Source organism: Hypanus sabinus, chromosome 5 (assembly GCF_030144855.1).
Source record: "Hypanus sabinus isolate sHypSab1 chromosome 5, sHypSab1.hap1, whole genome shotgun sequence".
NCBI lineage: Eukaryota > Metazoa > Chordata > Chondrichthyes > Myliobatiformes > Dasyatidae > Hypanus > Hypanus sabinus.
Window position 1 is genome coordinate 10,992,997 of NC_082710.1, and position 24,516 is coordinate 11,017,512.

At 40.4% G+C, this 24,516-nt stretch overlaps 1 protein-coding gene across 1 annotated transcript in view; it reads left to right on the forward strand.

Annotated features, from left to right (window-relative positions):
- edil3b (EGF-like repeats and discoidin I-like domains 3b) overlaps positions 1 to 24,085 on the forward strand; it is a 302,390-nt gene extending 278,305 nt beyond the window's left edge. Inside the window, exons 10-11 of the mRNA XM_059969361.1 lie at positions 11,640 to 11,795; positions 21,332 to 24,085. Of these exons, the coding sequence (XP_059825344.1) occupies positions 11,640 to 11,795; positions 21,332 to 21,478 (303 nt within the window). The 3' untranslated portion in view covers positions 21,479 to 24,085. The remainder of the gene's footprint in view (positions 1 to 11,639; positions 11,796 to 21,331) is intronic.
- The last annotated feature ends 431 nt before the right edge of the window (positions 24,086 to 24,516 follow it).

Here is a 24,516-nt window from a genome sequence, read left to right on the forward strand (position 1 = left end):
CAAAAATGCATAATAAAAGACCACAAATTCAACACGATAAATCAGAAAATGCCAGGAGAAACCAGAAACAATCCAACACATTACATGATCCTGCATGAGTTTGGCTCAATCTGATTATTTACACAGGTACAATCAAGTGGCAAATGTCATTCACCAAAACCTTGCTTTAAGATACAAACTCATAAGGGTCACCATGTCCTACTATAAATACAAGCCTGATCCAGTTTTATAATCATATTCCCACAAATTATATTATAACTGATTTACTATTATAGATAGAACAATCATAATAACCGTCCAGATATAATATTACAGGGTAAACATGCAAGAACAACTTACTTAACAGATACAGCCTTTCCAAACACACAAAGCAAACAGAAATCCGTCAGAAGTGAAAACCGTCAGAAGTATGCTGAATTAAAAGAGGAAATTGAAAGACTATGGAACATGAACAAGGTATACATTATCCCGATCATAATATCTATATCTGGTATCATACAAAGTCACTACACAACAGCTTTAAACATTTAGGCCTACACAGCAATATCTATGTAAACCTTCAGAATTCCATGATACTGAACTCCACGAGAATTGTCTGAAGTTCTTAGCAATTGAGAGATAAGTGTATCGGCCTGTACCTCCGGCTTTACCAGCTTGAGCTGAGGAAAGATAAAAATATAATAATAATAATATTTTATTTCAAAGCACTTCTGATACAATGCTGTAGTTCAAAGTGCTTTGCAGTGAGATAAAATGCAAACATAAAAATAAAAGACAAAACGATGCTGGTTAAAAAGTAAAGTTAGATAACTAAGTTTTGAGCTGGTGTTTAAAAGTGTCAACCGAGTCTTCATCTCTTATAGTTTTAGGAATTGAATTCCAGAGTTTAGGAGCATAGTTTAAAAACAGCTGAGCTGCCAATTTTCTATTGAGAGAGATTGTTTAGATCTAAGAGACCGGCGGAAGAAGATCTCAAGCAGGATGATAAAACAAAACCAGTTCTCTGGTGTATACTGGTCCCAGGCTGTTGAAAGCTTTAAAATCAATTCCAAAAGGTCTAGGAAGCCAATGCAGGGTAGTTTGGAAAGGTTTGGAAGTCCAGTAAAAAGTGCATTGTTAAATTTTAAATTTTAAATGTTAAATTTTTAACATCATTACACAGCTGAAACGGATATACCTTTGCACTGTGAAACTCACATGGTCACAGAGACAATGTACAAGCTCTTTCCAGAGAGTGGTGGGAATTGAACCCCATTCTTACAGCCAGTGCTAAAAAGCACTGCATTAACTGTTACGATACTGTGCTGCCCTACGTCCTTGCCTCACCGATCCCACTGTTCTCCACTACAACAAAACAATCCTGGGTGAAAAATAAAGCTAATCTTCAGAACATAGAACATAGATTAGTACCGCACAGTACAGGCACTTGGCCCGAAAGGCTGTACTTTTAACTTACTGTAGGATTAATCCACCCCATTTCTCCCTCAGAGCTGCAGCTTTTCCTTCATCAATTGGTCTATCTAAATCAGGGGTCCCCAACCTGAGGTCCTCAGACCCCTTGGTTAAAGTTCTTCGTCTATGGCACAAAAAAAGTTGGGAATCCCTGATCTAAGGTCTCTTCAATGTCCTTAATGTAATTTTGACTTAATTCTATGTGATTTTTGATCTCACTTATCGTAACAGCTTCCTGCTGAAACTTGCCAGTGACTAAAATAACTTTTGTTAATGTAGTTGGAAATTGTGTGATTCTTCAGTCTACGATTACAGTGCTTGAAAGGGAATTCAAGAGCGCCATGTGGATGACTGGAGTTGTAGAAATTTATATTAGATGTGTAAAATTTAACAAGGCCCAGAGCATTTGTATTCTTCTCAATCAACTAAAATAGATGGTACAGCAGTGTTTGTAGATTTTGATGAGGGATGTAGTTATTCCTTTTAAGGCCCTTTCATTCAACACTGCAAGACCTTACTGTGCCTCACAAACAGCACAAAACTATAGCTTTACCTGCCTACCCACTTCCCCTCTCACCTAGATTCACCAATCACTTTTTGACTTTCATCTCCCTCCACTTCCCCTCTCACTGAGATTCACCAATCACTTTTTGACTTTCATCTCCCTCCACTTCCCCTCTCACTGAGATTCACCAATCACTTTTTGACTTTCAACTCTTTCCCTCTCCCACTCTTCCTCATTCTGGCTTCTTCCCCCTTCCTTTCCAGTTCTGATGAAGAGTCTCAGCACAAAACAACAACATCTTATTTCTCTCCATAGATGCTGCCTGACCGGCTGAGTTCCTCCTACATGTTGTATGTGTTCCTCTAGAATCGTGGCTTTGCTGTGTCCTAAACACAACCAAGGAGACAAGATGTTCGGGCAGGAAGACAAGTAGAAGCCTTTAGGCAAATAGTTTCAAATAAGATCAAGCTTAATAATCATTCAACATAGATATAGCCAAACAAAACAGCCTGGCTGTTTCTGGGGCCAAGTTGCAAAACATACACAGCACATTCAAAAAAATACATAATCACACAACAAAATATATATATATATATATATATATATATTCCAAGACCCTGAGCAACGTATCTCGCAAATTGAGATATCTCCTATCATATATATATATCCTATCACATCAGCCTGTTATTCTACCGATCAAACACTGGAGGGCAGCACTGATGCGAGAGGCCTGCCCGCAACCAAGCATGGGCACCTCCTTGGTTGGGTTAATTCATACTTTGAATGGTTTAACTCCTCAATTATCATTCCATCCAAGCTGAAAAATCAATCCACTGATCATTAGTCTCAACAATTTGGTTTATCAAATTTTTTAAAGTTATCATAGGGAGTATAATAACCACAAACTTCTTTTTCTTAATTTTTATACACAAGTCATACACTTTTCATCTAGTGAGATTTATTTTGGAAAGTATCTTAAATAGGTCATGATAACTGTGTTATCTTGGCATCACATAACAAAATCACATTTCACGTTTATCGCATCCGCTGTAATCTCACACATGGAAACTGTTTGTCAAGGAAGCCTTAACATATTTCGTTCCAAAAACAATTTACTACAACTTAATTAAGGGTCATATGTTTCAAGTTTCTACTTTCACTAATTGATATGGCAACCAGGCCATCAAAATCTTTAAATGGTTTGGCTAGATCTTAACGTAGCTTGCATCGTGTTTTATGTTGTGTATTTGTTTCTTCCCTTGGCACTGGGCCATACGTTGTACAGTACAGTTGGTTCCATAATACAATGAGACATAGGAGAAGAATTAGGCCATTTGGCCCATCGAGTCTACTCTGCCACTGTATCATGGCTGATCCATTTTCCTCCCAGCCCCAATCTCCTGCCTTCTCCCCATATCCCTTCATGTCCTGATGAATCAAGAATCTATCAACCTCTGCCTTAAATGTACATAAAGACTTGGGTCCACAGCTGCCTGTGGTAATGAATTCGACAGATTCACCACTCTGTGGCTAAAGAAATTTTTCTTCATTTCCATTCTAAATGGATGTCCCTCTATTCTCAGGCTGCATCCTCTGGTCTTAGACCATTAGTTGGCCCATCTGTTAATCAGAGCAGACGCATATTTGGGACAACTCTTAAAGGACAACAACTAATCAAAAAAATAGCCGCGTTTTCCTTGGTTCATTTGGGACACTCTGCTGATCAACTGAGAAAGGAGGCTGTTGTCAAGCAGTTTCTAACCAGCATCAGTCGCATGCACTAGTATGACCATCAGACGTCACAACATGCTTGGAGAGAACAGTTCTTAATATAGTTTTATAGTACTGTAGTAGTATTGGTAGTTTTCTAATTTGTTCTATATTTCATTTAAATACATAATTTGTTACTCAGTTAAATGGTAGTTTGCATTTTTCACGGGAAGGGGATAGTAAAAGGCACTGAATTGGATGGTCGGTGGAATCAAAGTCAAAGTTCAAAGTAAAATTGATTATCAGAGTACATGCATGTCACCACATACAACCCTGAGTTTTTTTTCTGCGGGCATATTCAGCAAATCTATAGAACAGCAATTGTAAATTGCGAACATCAGGAAATATTAACTGCAACAAACTTTGCAAAGGCAGATATAAATAAATAGCAATAAATAACAAACATGAAATAACAATATAACTGAGTCCTTAAATGAGTGTAGCTATCCTGTTTTGTTCAAGAGCCTGATGGTTGAGGGGTAGCAACTGTTCTTGAACCTGGTGGTGTGAGTCCTGAGACTCCTGTATCTTCTTACTGATGGCAGTAGTGAGAAAAGAGAATGGCCTGGGTGGTGAGGATCTTTGCTGATGGATCCTGCTTTTCTATGACAGTGTTTCATGTAGATGTGCTCAATGGTTGGGAGGTCTTTACCTGTGACGTACTGGGCTGAAACCACTACCTTTTGAAGGATTTTCCACTCACAAAGGAGCCGAATCAGGTTGATTATCACTAACATATGTCACAAAATATATCATTTTGTGACCGCACTAAACTGCAAGATGTACACTCAGTGACCACTTTATTGGGTACTTCCTGTACCTAATAAACTGGCCACTGAGGGTATGTTTGTGGTCTTCTGCCGCCGTAGCCCTTCCATTTAAAGGTTCGACACGTCTATTCAGAGATGCTCTTCTGCACACAACAGTTGTAATGCGTGGTTATTTTGGTTACTGTCAGATTGAACCATTCTAGACATTCTCCTCTGACCTCTCACATTAACAAAACATATTCACCCACAGAACTGCCATTTATTGCCCAGTTCTCTGTAAACTCTCAAGACTATTGTGTGTGAAAATCCCAGCATATCGGCAGCTTCTGAGATACTCAAACCACCCCGTCTGGCACCAACAACCATTCCACGGCCAAAACCACTTAGATGACATTTCTTCCCCATTCTAATATTTGGTCCGAACAACTACTGAATGTCTTGACCATGACCGCATGCTTTTGTGCATTGAGCTGCTGCCACGTGTTTGGCTGGTTAGATATTTGGATTAATGAGCAGGTGCACAGCGTACCTAATAAACTGGCCACTGAGTGTAAACATTTACAGTAAGTTATTTTGAAAAAAATTAAATAACTAGTGCAAGAGGGGAGTAGTGAAGTAGTGGTTTCACAGACTATTCAGAAATCTGATGGCAGAGGGGAAGAAGCTATTTCCACAACAGTGAGTATTGGTCTTCAGACTCCTGTAACTCCTCCCTGCTGGTAGTAATAAGAAAAGGACATGTCCTGGATGGTGAGGGACCTTAATGATGGATGCCACATTCTTGAGGCATCTCCATTTCAGAAGTTATCAATGGTGGGGAGGATTGTACCCATGATGGAGTCTACAACCCTCTGCAGCTTCTTTCAATCCTTTGCATTGCAGCACCCATACCAGGCTGTGTACAATCAGTCAGAGTTCTCCCCACATGCATCTGCAGAAATCTGCTGGAGCCTTTGGTGACATGCCAAATCTCCTCAGCCGTTGAAAACTGATGTGCATGGAAATTCCTTCACTCAGAACGTAACGGATATCTGGAAATCTCTGATCCCAGGGGTGCTGGAGGCCAGATCATTGGATAGATTTAAGGTGGAGATAGTTAACGAGAAAAGGTTAAGAAATTAAGTTCAATGGGGAACTGGAACAGAAGGGAAATTTAAGGCCATTGTAGATAGGCTACAGTCATTCAGGATTGTTACACAACCTGCTATACAGTTCACCCCATGTATTTTTGTGAATGAATGGCAGCTGATGGTTGTAGCCTTCACCTTTAATCTCCAGTGTGTCAGCAAAGACTCCTGCAAATTTCTACGGATGTACAACAGAGGACATTCCAGCCAGTTGCTTCAGCGTCTGCTATGGCGGGGCCTCTGCACAGGATCAGAAAAATCTGCGGGAAGTTGCAACCTCAGCCAGCTCCATCGTGGGCACTGGCCTCCCCAGCATCGAGGACAGCTTCAAAAGGCGATGCCTCAAAAAGGCGGCATCCGCCATAGAGGACCCCCATCACCTAGGACACGCCCTCTTCATATTACACAAACAAGGAGGAGGTACAGGAATCTGAGGAACTACGTTCTAGGAACAGCTTCTTCCTCTCCACCATCGGGTTTCTGAGTGGACATTGAACTCACGTACACTACCTCACAAATATATCTATTCATATATATACTTACTGTAATGTACAGTTTTTAATTTACATATTACAGTGTACTACCACTGCAAAACAACAAATTTCACAACATATGTCGATGTTATTAACCCTGATTCTGATTCTGATGTGCTTGTTATGAAATAAGTGAAAGGAAAGAGTGGGAGGTGCAGAGGCACTGAGCAGTAGAACCTTAATTTAGCAACAAATAATCCTGTATGCTGCTTAATACTTGGCACTTTTCCATAATTATAGTGTGTAGCTAGAAGTTCAAATGCTTATGTCCAGAGATTTCTGATACAGTATTATATCTTCTTATAATGAAGGCCAAGATTATGTAACAACACATCCCGAGGAAATGGTATTTACATCAATCTTTCTCTGAGATATTGAAGTTAATAAAAGTACAGAGTGTAGTGGCCTAATTAAATGACTTTCACACACATGTATAAAATTTTGTGTACAGTGACATTTCTAGCCAATAGAATCTTTTTTTTACGAAGGATAACGGGTGCAGAGCATTTTTTTTTAAGAAACAAATGAAAAACATCTCCAAGAAGTAATTCCTTAGAGATATCCTGGAATTTTCTGCATCATGTTCAGATACTTATACTGTATGGAATACTTTCTTTATGAGCAGAATATGATATTTTTACCTTCAGTTTGTAAGTGCATGACTGGTTTGGAATATTAGTCAGACAGGAGATTTACCAGGATGCTGCCTAGAGTACAGAATGTGTCTTATGATCAATGCACACAAAAAGCTGGAGGAACTCAGCAGGCTAGGCAGCACCTACGGTAAAAGAGGAAGCAGTTGACGTTTCAAGCCGAGACCTTTCATCAAAACTAGAGAAAAAAGATGAGGTCAAAGTAAGAAGGTGACAGGAGAGGAGGAAGAAATACAAGGTAGCAGATGATAGAGCAAACTGGGAGGGGGGAGGTGTGAAGTAAAGAGTTAGGAAGTTGATTAGTGAAAGAGACAAAGGGCTGAAGAAGGGAGAATCTGATTGGAGAGGACAGAAGGCCATGGAAGAAGGATAGGGGGAGCACAAGAGGTGATGGGCAGGTAAGGAGATAAGATAAGAGAGGGAAATGGGAATGGGAAATGGTGAAGGGGTACTTTACTGGAAGTTCGAGTTGAGGATAGGTTGAGTGAGCTAGGGCTTTTCACTCTGCAGCGAAGAAGGATGCGAGGTGACTTGATGATAGAGGTGAACAATATGATAAGAGGCATAGATCAAGTGGATAGCAAGAGACATTTTCCCAGCGTGGAAATAGTTAACATGAGGGGAGCATAAATTTATGGCAATCGCAGGAAAGTATAGGGGATGTCAGAGGTACTTGTTGTTCACACAGAGTGCAACACACTGACAGGGGTGATGGTAGAGGAAGATACATTGGAGACATTTAAGAGATTCTTAGATACATACGTGGAAATGCTTCCCCTTTCAAGGACTCTTCATCTGATGTGCTTGACTTTTATTGGTTATTTACAGTGCTTATTATTGTTTTTTTTTCCTTTTTGTATTTGCGCGTTGTTTTGTCTTTTGCACGTTGGCTGTTCGTCTGTCCTGTTTGGTTTTTCATTAATTGTATTATGCTTCTCGGATATACTCTGAAAGCCCACAAGAAAACAAATCTGAAGGTTGTATATGGTGACATTTATGTACTTTGATAATAAATTTACCTTGAACTTCGGATGAAACAAAAATGGAAGGCTCTGTGGCAGGGAAGGGTTGGATTGATCTTGGAGTACGACAATATCTTCGGCAGAAGAGCCTGAACTGAGCTGTAATATTTTATATCCTCCGTTCTATTGAGGAATATTAGATTAACTCTTTGGAATTATAGTTAAATTAGTGAAGGTTACAACAGGAGTACGCTACTGTTTACTGATGTACACAATTCCTTTTCCTTGTGGTAGTAACTACTCCAAAATAAACAACATTATCATTTCTAAAGAAGAAAATGAGAATCATAATCTTTCACCTCACCTCTCTTCATTTTGTGATTTACAGTACAATAACAATATTTGTAACATGACTGACAAGGTGTTTTGTTTGAAAGTAGGTGAATGATCTCATGACCCAACATACACTCAGTGGCCACTGTGGTCTTCCGCTGCTGTAGCCCATCAATCTGCTGTGCATTCAGAGATGCTCTTCTGCACATCACCATTGTAATGTGTGGTTATTTGAGTTACTTTCTCCTTTCTGTCAGCTTGAACCAGTCTGGCCATTCTCCTCTGACCTCACTCATTAACAAGGCGTAACAGCCACTCACTGGATTTGTTTTCGTTTTTCTCACCATTCTCTGCAAACACTAGAAGTAGTTGTGTGTGAAGATCCCAGGAGATCAGCAATTGCTGTGATACTCAAACCACCCCATCTGGCTCCAACAATCATTCCACAGTCAAAGACACTTAGGTCACTTTTCTTTCTCATCCTCATGTTTGGTCTGAACAACAACTTGACAACATGTGCATGTTTTATGCAGAGAGTTGCTGCCGTATGATTGGTTGATTAGATATTTGCATTAACGAGGAGATGTGGTTCTGCTTCTGTAGCCCATCCATTGACTTGACCCTCATGACCATGTCTGCAGCCTGCATACTTTTAAACATTGAGTTACTGCCGAGGGAGGTCCAATATCCTTGCAGGCAGGTTGGCTAGAGTTGGGGGGGGGGAGGTTTAAACTAATTTGGCAGGGGGGTGGGAATCAGAGCGACGGTGCTGAGGATGAGGTAGTTAGTTTACAAACAAAGGCAGTGCAGTATGCAGTGAGACTCCTAGCAAGGAGAGGCTGATGATAGAGCAGAATTGCTGTCAATAGGATGAGTGGCAAGCAAAATCCAAAAGGGTGAATACAGGACTAAAAGTGTTCTCCTTGACTGCACACAGTATACAGCATAACACAGATTACAGATTGGCATGCATGGTGTTGTGGGCATCACTGAATCATGACTGAAAGAAGACTATAGCTGGGAGCTTAATGTCCAAACATCCAAGTATACACATTGTATCAAAAGGACAGGCAGGTAGACAGAGGGAGTGGCAGGGCTCGGGTGGTAAAGAGTGAAATCAAATCATTAGAAAGAGTGCCAAGGTGTTGGAAGATGTTGAAACATTGTGGATAGAGCTAAGGAACTGCAAGGGTAAAATGACCCTAATGGGAGTTGTATACAGGTCCCCAAACAGTAGTAAGGATATGTTCTGTAAATTACAACAGGAGATAAAAGGGCAATGTTAACTTGTCATCGGGGATTTCAATTATGCAAGTAGATATGAAAATCAGGTTGGTGCTGGATCCCAAGTGGGAGACTTTGTAGAATGCCTATGGGCAATTCACGGTTGAGGCCACTAGGGAGTCAGCTATTCTGGATTGGGAGTATTAAATGAACCAAAATTGATTGGAGAGCTTAAGATAAAAGAACTTTGAGGGAAAACTGATTGAATTCACCCTGCAGTTTGAGAAGGAGAAGCTAAGGTCAGATGTATCAATATTACAGTGGAATAAAGGGAGTTACAGAGGCATGAGAGAGGAGTTGGCCAAGATTGATTGGAAAAGAATACTGACAGGGATGATGGCAGAGCAGCAATAGCTGGAATTTCTGGCAAGCAATTCAGAAAATCACAGGGTATACACGTTCCAAAGAGGACGAGGTATTCTAAAGGGAAGATGACACAACCATGGCTAACAAGAGAAATCAATGCCATAATAAAGCAAAAAGTAGAGAATTGGGAAGCTTGTAGAAACCAACAGAAGACTAAATAAGTCATTAAGAAGGTAAAGATGGAATATGAAAGTAAGCTAGTCAATAATATTAAACAGGTTACCAAAAGTTTCTTCAGATACATAATGTGTAAAAGAGAAGGAAAAGTGCATTTTGGATGATTGGAAAATGATGCTGGAGAGGTAGTAAGGGGCAACAAGGAAATGGCAGATGAACTGAATATGTATTTTGCATGTCTTAACTGTGGAAGACACTACCAGCATGGTGGAATTTCCAGTGTGTCAGGGATTGGAAGTGTATGAAGTTGCCATTACTAAGGAGACCTGATGGTGTACACCCCAGGGTTCTGAAAGAGGTGGCTGAAGAGATTTTGGAGGCATTAGTAATGATCTTTCAAGAATTCTGGAATGATTCCAGAAGACTGGAAAATTGCAAATGTTACTGCACTCTTGCAACACTCTTCAAGAAGGGAGAGAGGCAGAAGAAACGAAACTGTATGTCAGTTAGTCTGACCTCAGTGGTTGGGAAGATGTTGGAGTCAATTGTTAAGGATGTGGTGTTAGGGTACTTGGAGGCACATGGTAAAATAGTCCGTAGTCAGCATGGTTTCCTCAAGGGACAACCTTGCCTAACAAATCTGTTGGAATTCTTGAGGAAATAACATGCAGGTTACACAAAGGAAAATCGGTTGATATTGTCTACTTGGATTTTCAGAAGGCTTTGAGAAGGTACCACACATGAGGCTGCTTAACCAGCAATGAGCCCATGGAATTACAGGAAAGATTCTAGCATGATAAAGCAGTGGTGGATTGACAGGAGGCAAAGCGTGGGAATAAAAGGAACCATTTTGGGTTGGCTGCCAGTGTCCAGTGGGGTTCTACAGGGGTCTGTGTTAACTTGCAGGTTGAGTCTGTGGTGAGGAAGCCAAATATCATTTTATCATTCATTTCAAGAGGACTAGAATAAAGCAAGGATGTAAAGCTGAGGTTTTGTGGAGCAGTGGGGAAGGCCTCACTTGGAGTATTGTGAGCAATTTTGGGTCCTGTATCTTAGAAAGGATGTGTTGAAACTGGAGCGGGTTCAAAGAACATTCACAAAAATGATTCCAGGATTGAATGGTTTGTTATATGAAGAGCATCTGATGGCTGGACCTGTATTCACTCAAATTCAGAAGAATGAGGGGTGACCTCACTGAAACCTATCGAATAGTGAAATGCCTTGATAGAGTGGATGTGGAGACCAGAGGACACAGCCTCAGAAAAGAGGGGCGTCCTTTTAGAACGGAGATGAGAAGGAATTTTTTTAACCTGATTATGGTGAATCTGGAAAATATATTGCCACGGGCAACTGTCTTTATGTATATTTAAAGCAGAGGTTGATATATTCTTGAGTGGTCAAGAAATGAAGGGATACAGGGAGAAGGCAGGAGATTGGGACTGAGAGGAAACATGAATCAGCCATGATGAAATGGTGGAGCAGACTCGAATGACCAAATGGCCTAATTTTGCTCTTATATCTTAAGGTCTTATGATTGGTTGGTTAGATATTTGAATTGACATGCAGGAGTACAGGTATACATAATAAAAAGTGCATCCTAACACTAGCTTGATAAGCAAAATATTTTTTAAAAAGTTAACAAAGAAATTGCTTCCATTTTACATGAAACATTGAAATATTTTGGACACCTCTCTTTCCCAAAACTTTAAAGAATGCAATATTTTATCTCTGGAAATGTTTTAATCTTTATATACCTCCCCTTTTCAGATTGATCTCCTCGTTCCTACGAGAGTGACTGGCATAATTACCCAAGGTGCTAAAGATTTTGGTCACATACAGTTTGTTGGTTCCTACAAGGTCGCCTACAGTAACGATGGAAAGAACTGGACTATTTATAAAGATGATAAACAACAGAAGGATAAGGTGAGTTTGCCAACAGCTACTAAATCAGCATCAGAATCTGTTCAGTGTGTCTGTTCAGTACTATCCAGTATTTCCTGATTTCTGAAGATTAAATATTCTACTTTATTTTCTGTTATATTCAGTGGGGAAAACATTAAAGAGGTTCGTTATTATAAAATTAGATGAAATTCATTAGCAGGGTATTTTACCAATGTTAAAACCTTTATATAAAAATGTGTTGCAATTCTGCCAAGTTCTTTTCAAATTCTCTATGTCAGGCAAACAGGGAACATATCTTTAGATGTTGGAAATCTTGAGCAACATTCTCAACCTACTACTTAGTCCCATCGCCCCTACTGAGTCATAGGCCACCAACAGCAGCTCACTAGAGTCCTCAGCCCATGGCCATTCGTACAAGTTGTCCTCAGGTGAGCCCGTCTTCAAAGATCCTTCCTCTCACCTGGGATGAGGTCATCAGAGCTTCTGCTAGTTTTTCTGTAGCACTGGATTTTAATCAGATTAAGTTGCTAGCCCCATGCCCAACACTCCTTCTTTCACAGCCAGGCTGTGGCAGATTGAACACACACGAAAAACCATCACTTCTATGAATGGACAATGAACTCATGTATTCTGGGTGGCAGGGTGGAGATATGTCTCCACCAAAGGAGGTGTAAAGCATTCCTTCTCTTCGCTGGGCTGCAGGGACACGTGAAGCCATGGGAGCAGGTAGTGGATGGTCATATTAGCAGCTGGTGCATATCGCAAGTCCTAGTTCTGCGACCACTGACACCAGGCAGACAATCTCTGAAGAGTACTGATAATGGCTGGGGTCACCCATCTTGTAAAGACACTGCCCAGAAGAAAGCAATGGCAAACCACTTATGCAGAAAAATTTGCAAAGAATAGTCCTGGTCTTAGAAAGACCATGATCACCCTCGTCATACGACACAGCATATGATGATGATGATGATGATGATGATAGTACTTCACTATTCTTTTCCTTTTTTGCTCTCTGTTTAATTATTTGTTTAATATATTTCTTGTTGCAATTTATAATTTTTATTGTTAAGTACAGCAATGTTCAGAACAACAATTTCCGGACATACGCCAGTGATATAAAACCTGATACTGATTCTGGTTCTTAACTGAGCAAGTCAGGCAGCGTCTGTGGAGGGGGAATCTATTGGGGCACCATGGTAGCATAGTGGTTAGCGCAACAATTCAGAGCATCAGAGTCCGGAGTTCACCTCTGGGGCTCTGTAAGAAAGTTTATACAACCTTTCCATGTGCACGTGCGTTCCCTCCAGCTGCTCCGGTTTCCTCCCGCAGTACAAAGATGCACCAGTTAGTAGATTAATTGTAAATTGTCCTGTGATTAGGCTAAGGTTAAATAGGAGGGATGCTGGGCAGTGTGGCTTTGTGCACCAGAAGGGCCTGGTCCTCGTTGTATCTCTAAATCAATAAAAAATAAGCAGTCACCATTTCAGACCAAGACTCTTCTTCAAGACTAGGAAGGAAGGGAGAAGAAGCCAGAATAAGGTGAGGCTGGGGAGCAGTACAAGCTGGCAACTACTTAGTGAGCCCAGGTGAGGGGGGAAGGTGAATGGGTGGGGACGGGGGATGAAGTGAGAAGCTGGGAGGGGATAGGTGGAAGATGTAAAGAACTGAAGGAGGAAATCCACATGGTCAAGGGGAGAACATACAAACTTCTTAAAACAGTTCAGGAATCAAACCCCAACTGGAGATCACTGGCACTGTAAAACTTTGCACCTTGCTCTGCATACTATACTGTACTGTGTTAGGTCAGTAGGTTAATTGGTCACTTCAGTTTAATTCAGCAGTGTAATTGAGATAGATTTTCACTTCTCTCTCATGTTTGCTCAACTTATTTTCTGAATAGCAGCTGCTATTTGAAAGATCACAAACAGTTGTAAGTAAACTTGCAACTATATTGCTTTGTTTAACTTCTGGTTGTAAATGGAAATCAGTCTTCAGTTCTTAAAATGCAGATGAAAGCAGCTTGAAGTTAAAAGTGCACTCTTTATAGAACAAATAGGCTCTGTATTTTGAAGACACCCTGCCTATAAAGTGTCACTGCTCCTGCTTTATTATTGCTCAAGAGTATAACAAGGTGTTTCAAATGGACAAGCTGACTCTTTAATTGTTTAGATCAAGGTAGCTTGCGGAACCAGATGAATAATATCATTTAGCATATTTATTTTTGACATTTATTTTTGGAAAATTTTAACAGCAATTAGCTTTACAGCATTAAGTAACTAGCTAAGGTCGAGGTTTCTAAAAATATTATTTTAGATTCTTTTTGTTAGTAGGATATCTGAGGAAATACTACATGTTTGTGAAGTCATCCAAATGGGAGGTAAAAGGGGTACAAAATGTAGAGAGCAGTTCAGGCTTATTAGGAATGGGGTAAAGAGCATCAAACACAAAGAGCTAGAATCCATTCCTTCAGTTTCCATAATGGACAACTTGTTTGTCGGCATCTTTTGTATGTCTTTTAGTTTATTGGAATTGTACCTGTATTTTGAAAATCAATTATGCTTTGTGTTTTAGAAATGGTTTGTGTTTTGGAAATGGTTTGTAATTTCAAATGGGTTTATAATTTGCTAATGTTTAAGCTAGAAATCCTATGTGAGTTTTAAATGTGCTTTAAGAGCGTTGTTTGGATTCAAATGTGTTTCACTGAAAATAAATGATCTGTGTTTTAAACTACGTTGTTAGCTGAAAGTTTCTTCTTCTTGGGAGAGAGAAGGGAGCCACCACTCGAATAGTGGATATTGGCAGCTAAGCTCAACGTGAAGAATAAACAGGGAGTGAACTAGCTTTTAAAGATTGGGTAGTTACAGTATAATCTCCCTTCAGTGAGGGTATTCATGGCTATTCATGGCTTAAGGTCTTCACTTGAGTTCAGAACCTTGCGGTCAGCAAGCCCAATACTGTCACAGCAGCTTGGGCCCATTTGGTCTGAAGGACCTGGTGCTTGCTGCATCTCGAAATAAAAATAACATAAATAATATGTAAAAATGTCAGCCTTGTTAAATACATTTAAGTATATTTACCTTTGTAAAACTAGAACTAACATCCACATATGACAAATAAATTGAGGTAAGTTAAACTTGTATAAAGAAATAATTAAAACATCAGTACTTACCTTGCTTGAAGGAGCTACTGACTCCTGTTCCTCTGAAAGGGCACTACTGACAGGAGGAATCGGGTACAACAGGACGTAGGAGGCCTCAAGCAGGATTTTGAAAGGACTAGATATAAAAGCAAGGATGTAATACTGAAACTTTATAAGGTATTGGCCAGACTGCATTTGATGTCTTGTTGTGGTCTTTCATTGACTCTGCTATGGTCATTATTCTATTGTGAATTTATAGAGTATGCCCACAAAAGATTAAATTCAGGGTAGTATATGTACTTCGATAATAAATTTGCTTTGAACATTGAACTTTGAGTATTGTGAGCAGTTTTTGTATCCTTATTCAAGAAAGGATGTGCTAGCATTGGAGAGGGTCTAGAGCAGGGGTTCTCAAACTTGGGTCCATGGACCTTTTACTTCATGGTAATGGTCCATGGCACAGAAGAAGTTGGAAATCCCTGGTCTAGAGGACATTCACAAGAATGATCCTGGAAATGAAAGGGCTAAATTATATAACATATGAGGAGCATTTGATGGCTCTGGGCCTGTACTCAATAGAGTTTAGAAGAATGATGTGGAATCTCATTGAAACCTATCAATTATTGAAAGACCTCCATCGAGTGGATGTGGACAGAGTGTTTCCTATAGTGGGGAGTCGAGGACCAGAGAGCACAGCCTCAGAATATAAGGATATCCCATTAAAACAGAGATGAAGAGAAATTTCTTAATCAGAAGGTGTTGAATCTGTGGAATTCATTGCTGCAGATGTCTGTGGAGGTCAAGCCATAGGGTATAGTTAATGCAGAGGTTGAAGGTTTCTTGATTAGTAAGGTCATTCAAGATTACAGTGAGGAGAATGGCAGAACAGACTTAATGGGAGGAATGGCCTAATTCAGGGGTTCCCAACCTCTTTTTTTTTTGCCATGGACACCTTCCATTAGCTATGGATGTGAAGCCCTGGCCTAATTCTACTCTTATGTCTTATGGTCTTATGGTGCCGTACAACCTTACAGATGGATATCTCTGCCTGAGAATCAGGAAGCCTATGGAAAATCATGTTGTCATGCCTCATCTGTGTGAACAGGGCAGGCAGCAGTGTGGAAAGTACCACTGCCAATTTACATCAATGTCAGTGCTGGAAATGAGGGAAAGATCTGTCCATTGTCCTGTGATTGAAGAGCTTTAGGAAGCACTTTGAACCAAGTCTCCTTGGACAGAATACCTATAAGGACTTTAAGACTTCATGCACTTAGACTGGAAAAATCAATAGGCATTGATGGCAGTTTCTGTAATTATCTGTGGTCTCCTTGAGCAGCAATTTTCATCCAGCTGCCGTGAGGTTACAATAGTCCTTTGATTGTCACCAATTTTGTAGCTCAATTCGGTGCCTAGTGTAAGACATTTTCATTTTCTACTTTGATTGTGGGTGCATCTATATCTAGAAAGAGGAACAAAATTATTTGATCATTAAAAGGTTGTTGAATATACAAAGATAAGAAACTATAGCCATTGGTTGATATTGTAGGGGGTTTAAATTGAATCTGGATACCTTAGATTACTGATCAATTCTAATCAGATGATGGAAGGAAAGAAATGGATATTAAACAAAACTAAGTACACTGCAGATGTTGTGGTCAAAGCAACAAGTACAACAAGCTGGAGGAACTCAGCAGGTTGGACAGCATCCGTGGAAACGAGCAGTCAACGTTTCGGGCTGAGACGCTTCATCAGGACTGAAGAGGGAGAGGGAAGGGGCCCTATAAAGAAGGTGGGGGGAGGGTGGGAAGGAGAAGGCTGGTAGGTGCCAGGTAAAAAACCAATAAGAGGAAAGATCGAGGGGTGGGGGAGGGGAAGCAGGGAGGGGATAGGCAGAAAAGGTGAAGAAGGAATATAAGGGGAAAGCACTGTGTAGTAGAAGAAGACAGAATCATGAGAGAGGTGATAGGCAGCTGGAGGAGGCAGAGGGAAACTGGAATGGGGGAAGGGAGAGGGAGGGAATTACCGGAAGTTGGAGAATTCAATGTTCATGCCAAGGGGCTGGAGACTACCCAGACGGTATATGAGGTGTTGCCCCTCCAACCTGAGTTTGGCCTCATCATGGTAGTAGAGGAGGCCATGTTTGGACGTATCCGAATGGGAAAGTGAAGCAGAGTTGAAGTGGGAGGCAACTGGGAGATCCTGTCTGTTGTGGCGGACGGAGCGGAGGTGCTCAGCAAAGCGGTCCCCCAATCTGCGTCGGGTCTCGCCGATGTAGAGGAGGCCGCACCAGGAGCGCCGGATGCAATAGATTACCCAAACAGACTCACAGGTGAAGTGTTGCCTCACCTGGAAGGACTGTTTGGGGCCCTGAATTGTGGTAAGAGATGAGGTACAGAGTAGCACTTACATTTGCAGGGATAAGTGCCAGGTGGGAGATCTGTGAGGAGGGACGTGTGGAAACAAAATTAAAATTTAAAAATATTAAACAAAATGGCAGGAGGTCAGAATAATACAACAGTTTGTTACAAAAGCATGTCATCACTTCAACTATGTGCAATTGCATTGAATATTGGTATAGATTTATTATTGGTGCATGTAGCAAGATACTAAGATCATTGATAAGAACTGGTAAAAGTTGACAGGAAATATATAGGCCAGCATGGTCATGTAGCGGTTAGCACAACGCAATTACAAAGCCAGATGTAAGATCAGTGTAAGGGGCTTGTACTCTCTCCATATGACTGCATGGGTTTCCTCCCACAGAAGCATCAGGACTAGGACTGCCAGGCAGGGTAACACTTTTTCCCCTCGGGATGTGAGACTCATGAATACCCTGCCACCACTGAACTTTTGTCACTGAAATTGTGAGCTGTTTACCTGTGCTGAGCTCTACATGCAGACTGAATTATATTTAATTAACTTATTTATGGTAATATTTTGTTGTAGGTGCTGTGTGTGATATACGGTTTGTGGGTGCACAATGGTCCGGGGGAATATTATTCCATTTGGGTGTCTACATGTATAGTCAGATGACTTGATCTTAAGCTTGAACTTGTAAAGACAAATGGATCAGGGTAGCTTAGTTGTGGGCATTCAAAGTTGGTGCTGAAAACATGGTGACTCTAGTGGGCTGCCTAGCACAATCCTCTGTGATTTGATTTGAAAGGTTCAAAGAATCATTTTATTGACAAAGTATGCATATACAATACAACTCTGATATTTGTCTTCTCCAGATAGCCATGAAGTATAGAAAAGTCATGGGCATTCTTGAAAGAAAAGGTATTAACCCCCACCACCACAAACAAAAAGGAAAAAGACAGGACTCGCAAACCCCAACCGCCCCCCACCCTCTCCCTCGCACTAAAAACAGATCGCCCACACAGAATAGCACAAACAAGAACATCAGACCCCAAACCCCCAACGCTTCCCTCACACAAAAAGTAACATATCGCTCACATGCCAATCGGCATCAGGAAAGAAAGCACTGAAAGCTGAAGGAGACTAATATAACCTACAGTCCAATAATCACACAAATCTCAGAATTTGAAAATATCCTCCCTTCAGCATCGTGGAAAGTGGCCGCACAAACTCAGCCCTTGTGTGAAGCATGACTGCCGTACTGAGTCTGAACATCGCCAACCCAGCTACTGACTGTCGCCAACCCCATTGAGAGCAATCATTGACCTCCTCAGCATTTGCCTTGATACTTCAATCTTCTTTGATGCATTGAAATGGAGTCAGTCATGACCCTGTGCCCTATCTCTGGTCTCCATGAAGCACCTAGTGCTCTCTATCCTCTCCGGGGATGATCTCTCCAGGTCATCGGATCAATTTCCAAACTACACGTTGCAGGCTCCAGCTGTTTGCGAAATACAATCAAGACAAAAAGAACAAGCAGAAGACGTAGAGAAAGTGAAATAATTGAAGAGATTGGCTATCTGGAAGATCTGCAGTGTACTTTGTGTTGGCTATCTGGAAGACGTTGCCTGAGGGATTGTTGTTGACACAAATGATATATGTTTTGACGTACTGTACATGTAAAAGATAAAGCAAGTCTTTCTTTCTTCAAAAAGATACAGTGCAAAGCTTGTCTTGCGTATTGTTCATACAGATCAAATCATTACACAGTGCACTGAGCTGGAATAAGGTAAAACAGTTACAATGCAGAATAAAGTGTAAAAGCTGCCAAAAGAGGGCAGTGCTGTAGGTGATAGAGTGCAAGATCGTAGTGAGGTCGATTGTGAGGCCAAGAGTCCATCTTATTCAACGAGAGGTCTGTTGAAAAGTCTGATAACATTGGGAGCAAGCCTGTCCTTGAGGCTGGTGGTTCGTATTTTCAAGCTTTTGTATCTTCTACCCGTTGAGAGAGAGGAGAAGAGAGTGGATTGGATTTGATTATGCTGGCTGCTTTCCTGAGAATGCACAGTAACTGGCTTCTGTAATGTGCTGAACAACTGCACGTCCACCACTCTTGAAGAGACCAATTGCCATACCATGCCACAATGCTTTCTTATGATGAATTGATAAAAAATTAGTAAGGGTTGACAGGGACAGGCTGAATTTCTTGAATTTCCTGAGGAAGCAAAGGTGCTTGTGAACTTCCTTGGCCACAGAGGCTTTGTGGTTGGACCAGGATAGTTGGTGTTCACTCTAGCAACTTGAAACTCTCAACCCTCTTAACCAGTTGATGTAAACAAAGAGCATTGTTTTACACTTTACAAACCGATCACCAGGAGAAGAATAATGGCTTTAAGAACCAGTGTAGATAACATCACCCTTATTCACGTCGCACTGTGTCTGTCATGCATTTTCCCACACCCTCTGATCTAAATCACATTGGAGACTTAATGCAAACTCCTCACAGATCACATTCCCGAAACAGAATTCTTCAAAGATTACGTTACTCTAGAAAATGCTGTGCTCTGAATCAAAGTCAAGTTTAATAAAATTTTCATGATTTTGTTTTTGTTTTGCAGTACACTATATATATATAAAATAAGTAATGCACCTGCCTTGTACAGACACTGCCCAGGAAAAGGCAATGGCAAGCCATTTCTGTAGAAAAATTTGCCCGAAACAGTCATGGTCGCCATTATCACCTATGCCAAATGACACTGTGTGTTATGATGATGAGTGTTTACCCTAGGTTCAGAAATCTGACAGCAGAAGGGAAGAAACTAAAATGTTGAGTGTTGATCTGAACCATCATTTCTTTTTCTCTTTTCACAAATGCTGAGTGAGTTCCAGCATTTTCCTCTCTAGCTGCAGCTCATTTTCTTGCACAGCCTGAAGACTTGGAAATGTTTCATGTCTTAGCTGCGGCACCAGCACCAAATCTACCACACCCCACCAGTCAGTGCCTGCCGAACAGAAAAGACTTAGAACATAAGACCATAAAATGTAGGGGCATAATTTAGCCATTTGGCCCACTGAATCTGCTCCATCATTATATCTGATATATTATCCCTCTCAACCCCATTCTCCTGCCTTAACCCTTTAATCTTTGACACCCTGACTAATCAAGAACCTACCTCCAATTTAAATATACCCAAAGACCTCGACTTCAAAGCTGTCTGTGGCAATGAATTTCTCAAATTCATCACCCACTAGCTAAAGTAATTTCTCCTCATCTCTGTTTCAAACATAAGTCCTTCTATTCTGAGGTTGTGCCCTCAGGTCCGAGACTCACCCCCTGTAGGAAGCATCTATACCCTCACAACTTTGTATAGCTCCATTAAACCTCCTCTCAGTCTTCTACATTCAAAGGAACAAAGTCCTATCCTATTCAATCTTTCTTCAAAATTCCGGTCCTCCAGACCCAGCAAAATCCTTGTAAATATTCTCTGTACTCTTTCATCTTTCCAGTAGGTAGCAACCAAAACTGCACACAATACTCCACTTTAGGCCTCACCAACGTCATATATAAATGCTATTGTTATGCAGCACGTCCTAGGGAGGGCTATGTAGGAGGGGAGATTAGGGTTAGATTGATCTTAGAATAGGTTAAAAGATGGTCACAATGTCAAGGGCAAAGGGGCTGTACTGTGCTGAGGTGTTCTACGTTCGATGTGCTATATTCTGTTACAGCACCAGATCTAAGATCTGAGTTCGAATGTCACCAATGGCTTTAAGGAGTTACTACATTCTCCCCATAAGCTCCAAAATTCCAAAAGAAGTATTGTTAGGGATAGTAAGTTTTAGGCGTATGATGTTGGCACTGGATGCACAGTGACACTTGGGGACCGTTCCAAGCACAATCCTCACTGGATTTGACGTGAACAACGCATTTCACTATATGTTTCAATGTACGGTCATGTAACAAATAAAGCCCTTCTTTAATCTACAGGTAGAAAACTTGGGTTGATGAAGATCATATTATCGTCCAGTCAGTAATAATGTTTTTTTTCTCGTTTGGCAGGTTTTCCAAGGTAATTTTGACAATGATACACACAGGAAAAATGTAATAGATCCTCCCATCTACGCACGATATATTAGGATCTTGCCCTGGTCATGGTACGGTCGGATCACTCTGCGGATGGAACTACTGGGATGTACAGAGGAGTGATAGTGAACGGTGGTCATTGACAAGAAAGTTATCACCATACGACTAAATCTCAACAAAAAAAACTGCACAAACCTGTAAGATACTGGAGGGTTTTCACGAACAAGGTGTTCAGATTGTGATAGGCATGAATCGTTAGGTGGTCTCAGCCTGCTCTGTGTCAGACTTTCATACGGTGATTTTACTTCCTTAGAAGTTTATTTTCCAGTGTTTTGTTTATTTGTATATAATGAAATAAAACTTGTGCAATTACAAACTTTAACCCACCTCCCTTCCCCCCAAGTTTGATTAATATGCATTTAAACTAATATTTCTAATTATTATTCCAGGTGCCATTATTGCATCTTATTTATTGTCAATTTCAATAAGTTTTTTTTTCAGCTGTTAAGAATGAAATGGTTTTCAATCGTTTCAGTTTCACTTTGTCACTATAGTCAGGCAGTAAAACAACTGAGCACTAATAAAGCTTTCTATAGGGTGTACCTGTCTCTTATTGTTAACAGACACTGAAGATTTCTTTAAAGGCATCTTTTTCCCTAATTTCATTAACATATGCTTACAGACTTACCTACATAAGATCAATAGATATATGATTCTGTATGTGTGGGGGCTCATACCTAATATGCTAATAAAGGAGCCCAGAAAGCTAATTAGTTACTGCAATACATCAAAATAATTAGGCAATAAATTTTATTAATTCCTAATTATACAAGACAATAAATCCATGAGCATACACTCAATGGTCACTTTATTAGGTACAGGAGTGGAACTTGGTGTGGTCATCTGCGCTTAACACATCCACTTCAAGGTTCGACATGTTGTGCATTCAGAGTTGCACATCTGCACACTCCTGTCATCTTCTTGTCAGCTTGAACCATTATGGCCATTCTCCTGTGATCTCTCTCCTTATCAAAAGTGTTTTTGCCCACGGAACTGTTGCTCACTGGATGTTCCTTTTTGTTTTTCTCACTATTCTCTGTAAACTCGAGAAACTGTTGTGTGTGAAAATCCCAGGAGATCAACAATTTCTGAGGTACTCGAACCACCCTATCTGGCACCAACAATTATTTACAATCAAGGTCACTTAGGTCACATTTCTTCCCCATTCTGATCTGATCAACGAATGAACCTCTTGACCTTGTCAGCATGCTTTTATGCATTGAGTTGCTGCCACGTGATTGGCTGATTAGATATTAGCATTAACAAGCAGGTGTACCTAATAAAGTGGCCACTGAGAGTAAAACATAACAATAAAATTAATGCTCGAGCACACACCATCCCTTTTTCGGAGCTCATTCAATGATACCATTTTATCATTTTTGGGCAGCATGTTTGTATTGCCAACCTAAGTTATTCTGTTGCAATTTTTATTTTTAATAAAAAACAAATACCAATATAGCAAAGAAATAGAGGGAATACGGAATGCTGTTGTAATAATTACTAAATGTGGATTTCTATTGGACACGATGTTTGTCCAAATCTGTTCAGTTCAGTTATGATTCTGATAAACGTGAGGTGGCCTCTGTATATCAATGAAGACATAACTATGACGTTATTGTAAGTTATTCATGTAAGCCATTTACTGTTTCGTGACTTGATGTACACGAAAGTTTGTCAAGTTTGCCTCGGTGCTTATATATGCAATTCAGCAAAAGTCATGCAAAAGTTACATCCATGTAATTTCACAGTGATTCAGGTGCTGTTGTACCTCTCCTTCAGAAATGACCTATCGGTATTTTAAATATCATCACAGATAATCTCTACTTTTAAATATTAATGTCCACTTACTTAAAACTCTTTTATTTCTCACTAAAACACAATGGGCGGTGGGGGGAGTTGGGCAGCAGGGTAACGTAGTGGTTAGCACAACACCTTACAGGTGACCTGGGTTCAATTCCCACTGCTGCCTGCAAAGAGTTCGTACTTTTTCCCCGTGAACACTTGGGATTTCCTCCAGGTGCTCCGATTTCTTCCCACGGTCCAAAGATGTACCGATTGACAGGTTAATTGGTCGTTGTAAATTGTCCCGTGATTTGGATGGGATTAACTCGGGGTCCTGGCTCGAAAGGCCTTTTCTGCGCTATATCTTAATAATAAATTATCCTCAACTTCACTAAAGCCCAGAGTGCATAGAGCAGGGTTTCTCAACCTGGAGTCCATGGACATTTTACTTAATGGTGTTGGTCCATGGCATAAAAAAGGATAGGAACACCTGGCATTGAGGCAAATTGATAGTATTGTGTACTGAGAGAGGAAAGAGAATAATCCTTCTTCTCCGGGATTCCTGAATTATTCATTACATATGTGTTTATGTTACATATATAGTTAATATTAACAACATCAATTGCGCGTTTTAAATGTGCATCATATCCAAAATTCTGGGGGCTCTCTGGCTCGGGTATATCTATGGAGAGGAATAAACAGTCAATGTTTCAGCTCAAGGCCATTCATTACCAAAATGTTGGCTCTTTATTCCCCTCCATAGATGCTGCTTGACCTGTTGAGTTACTCCAGCATTTTATATGTGTTACTCTGGATTTCCCACATCTGCAGAATGTCTTGTGTTTTAAATGTGCATCACTTTGTTGTAAGCTGAAGTAAACCATGTGTTTGGCAGTTCTGTTAGTCGTTGCCTTTGTCTATGAAGAAACGTTTGCACATGATATGCTGTCTTTTATTGCTTCCACACTCTGTGTGCACAAAGCTGTAACACTGCTTGCAAAAAATATCAGATTGGAAGCTTCAGTCACTTTTATCCTTTTAAATGTTCTGCAACAATAATTGTCACATTTTCCTGATTAAATGGAAAAACTTTAGTAATAGCAAGAGTCAGTATTAGCAAACTGAAAGACGCACGATTTTATTTTTGATTTGGAAATGAAGATTGTTGACCTGTTGTAACACTCCTATGTTTTTGGCTCACCATTACTATGCCATGTCGCACTCAGTGGCCACATTATTAAGTACCTCCTGTACCTAATAAAGTGGAAAATGAGTGTTTGGATGTGGATTTCTGCTGCTGCAGCACACCCTCTTCAAGT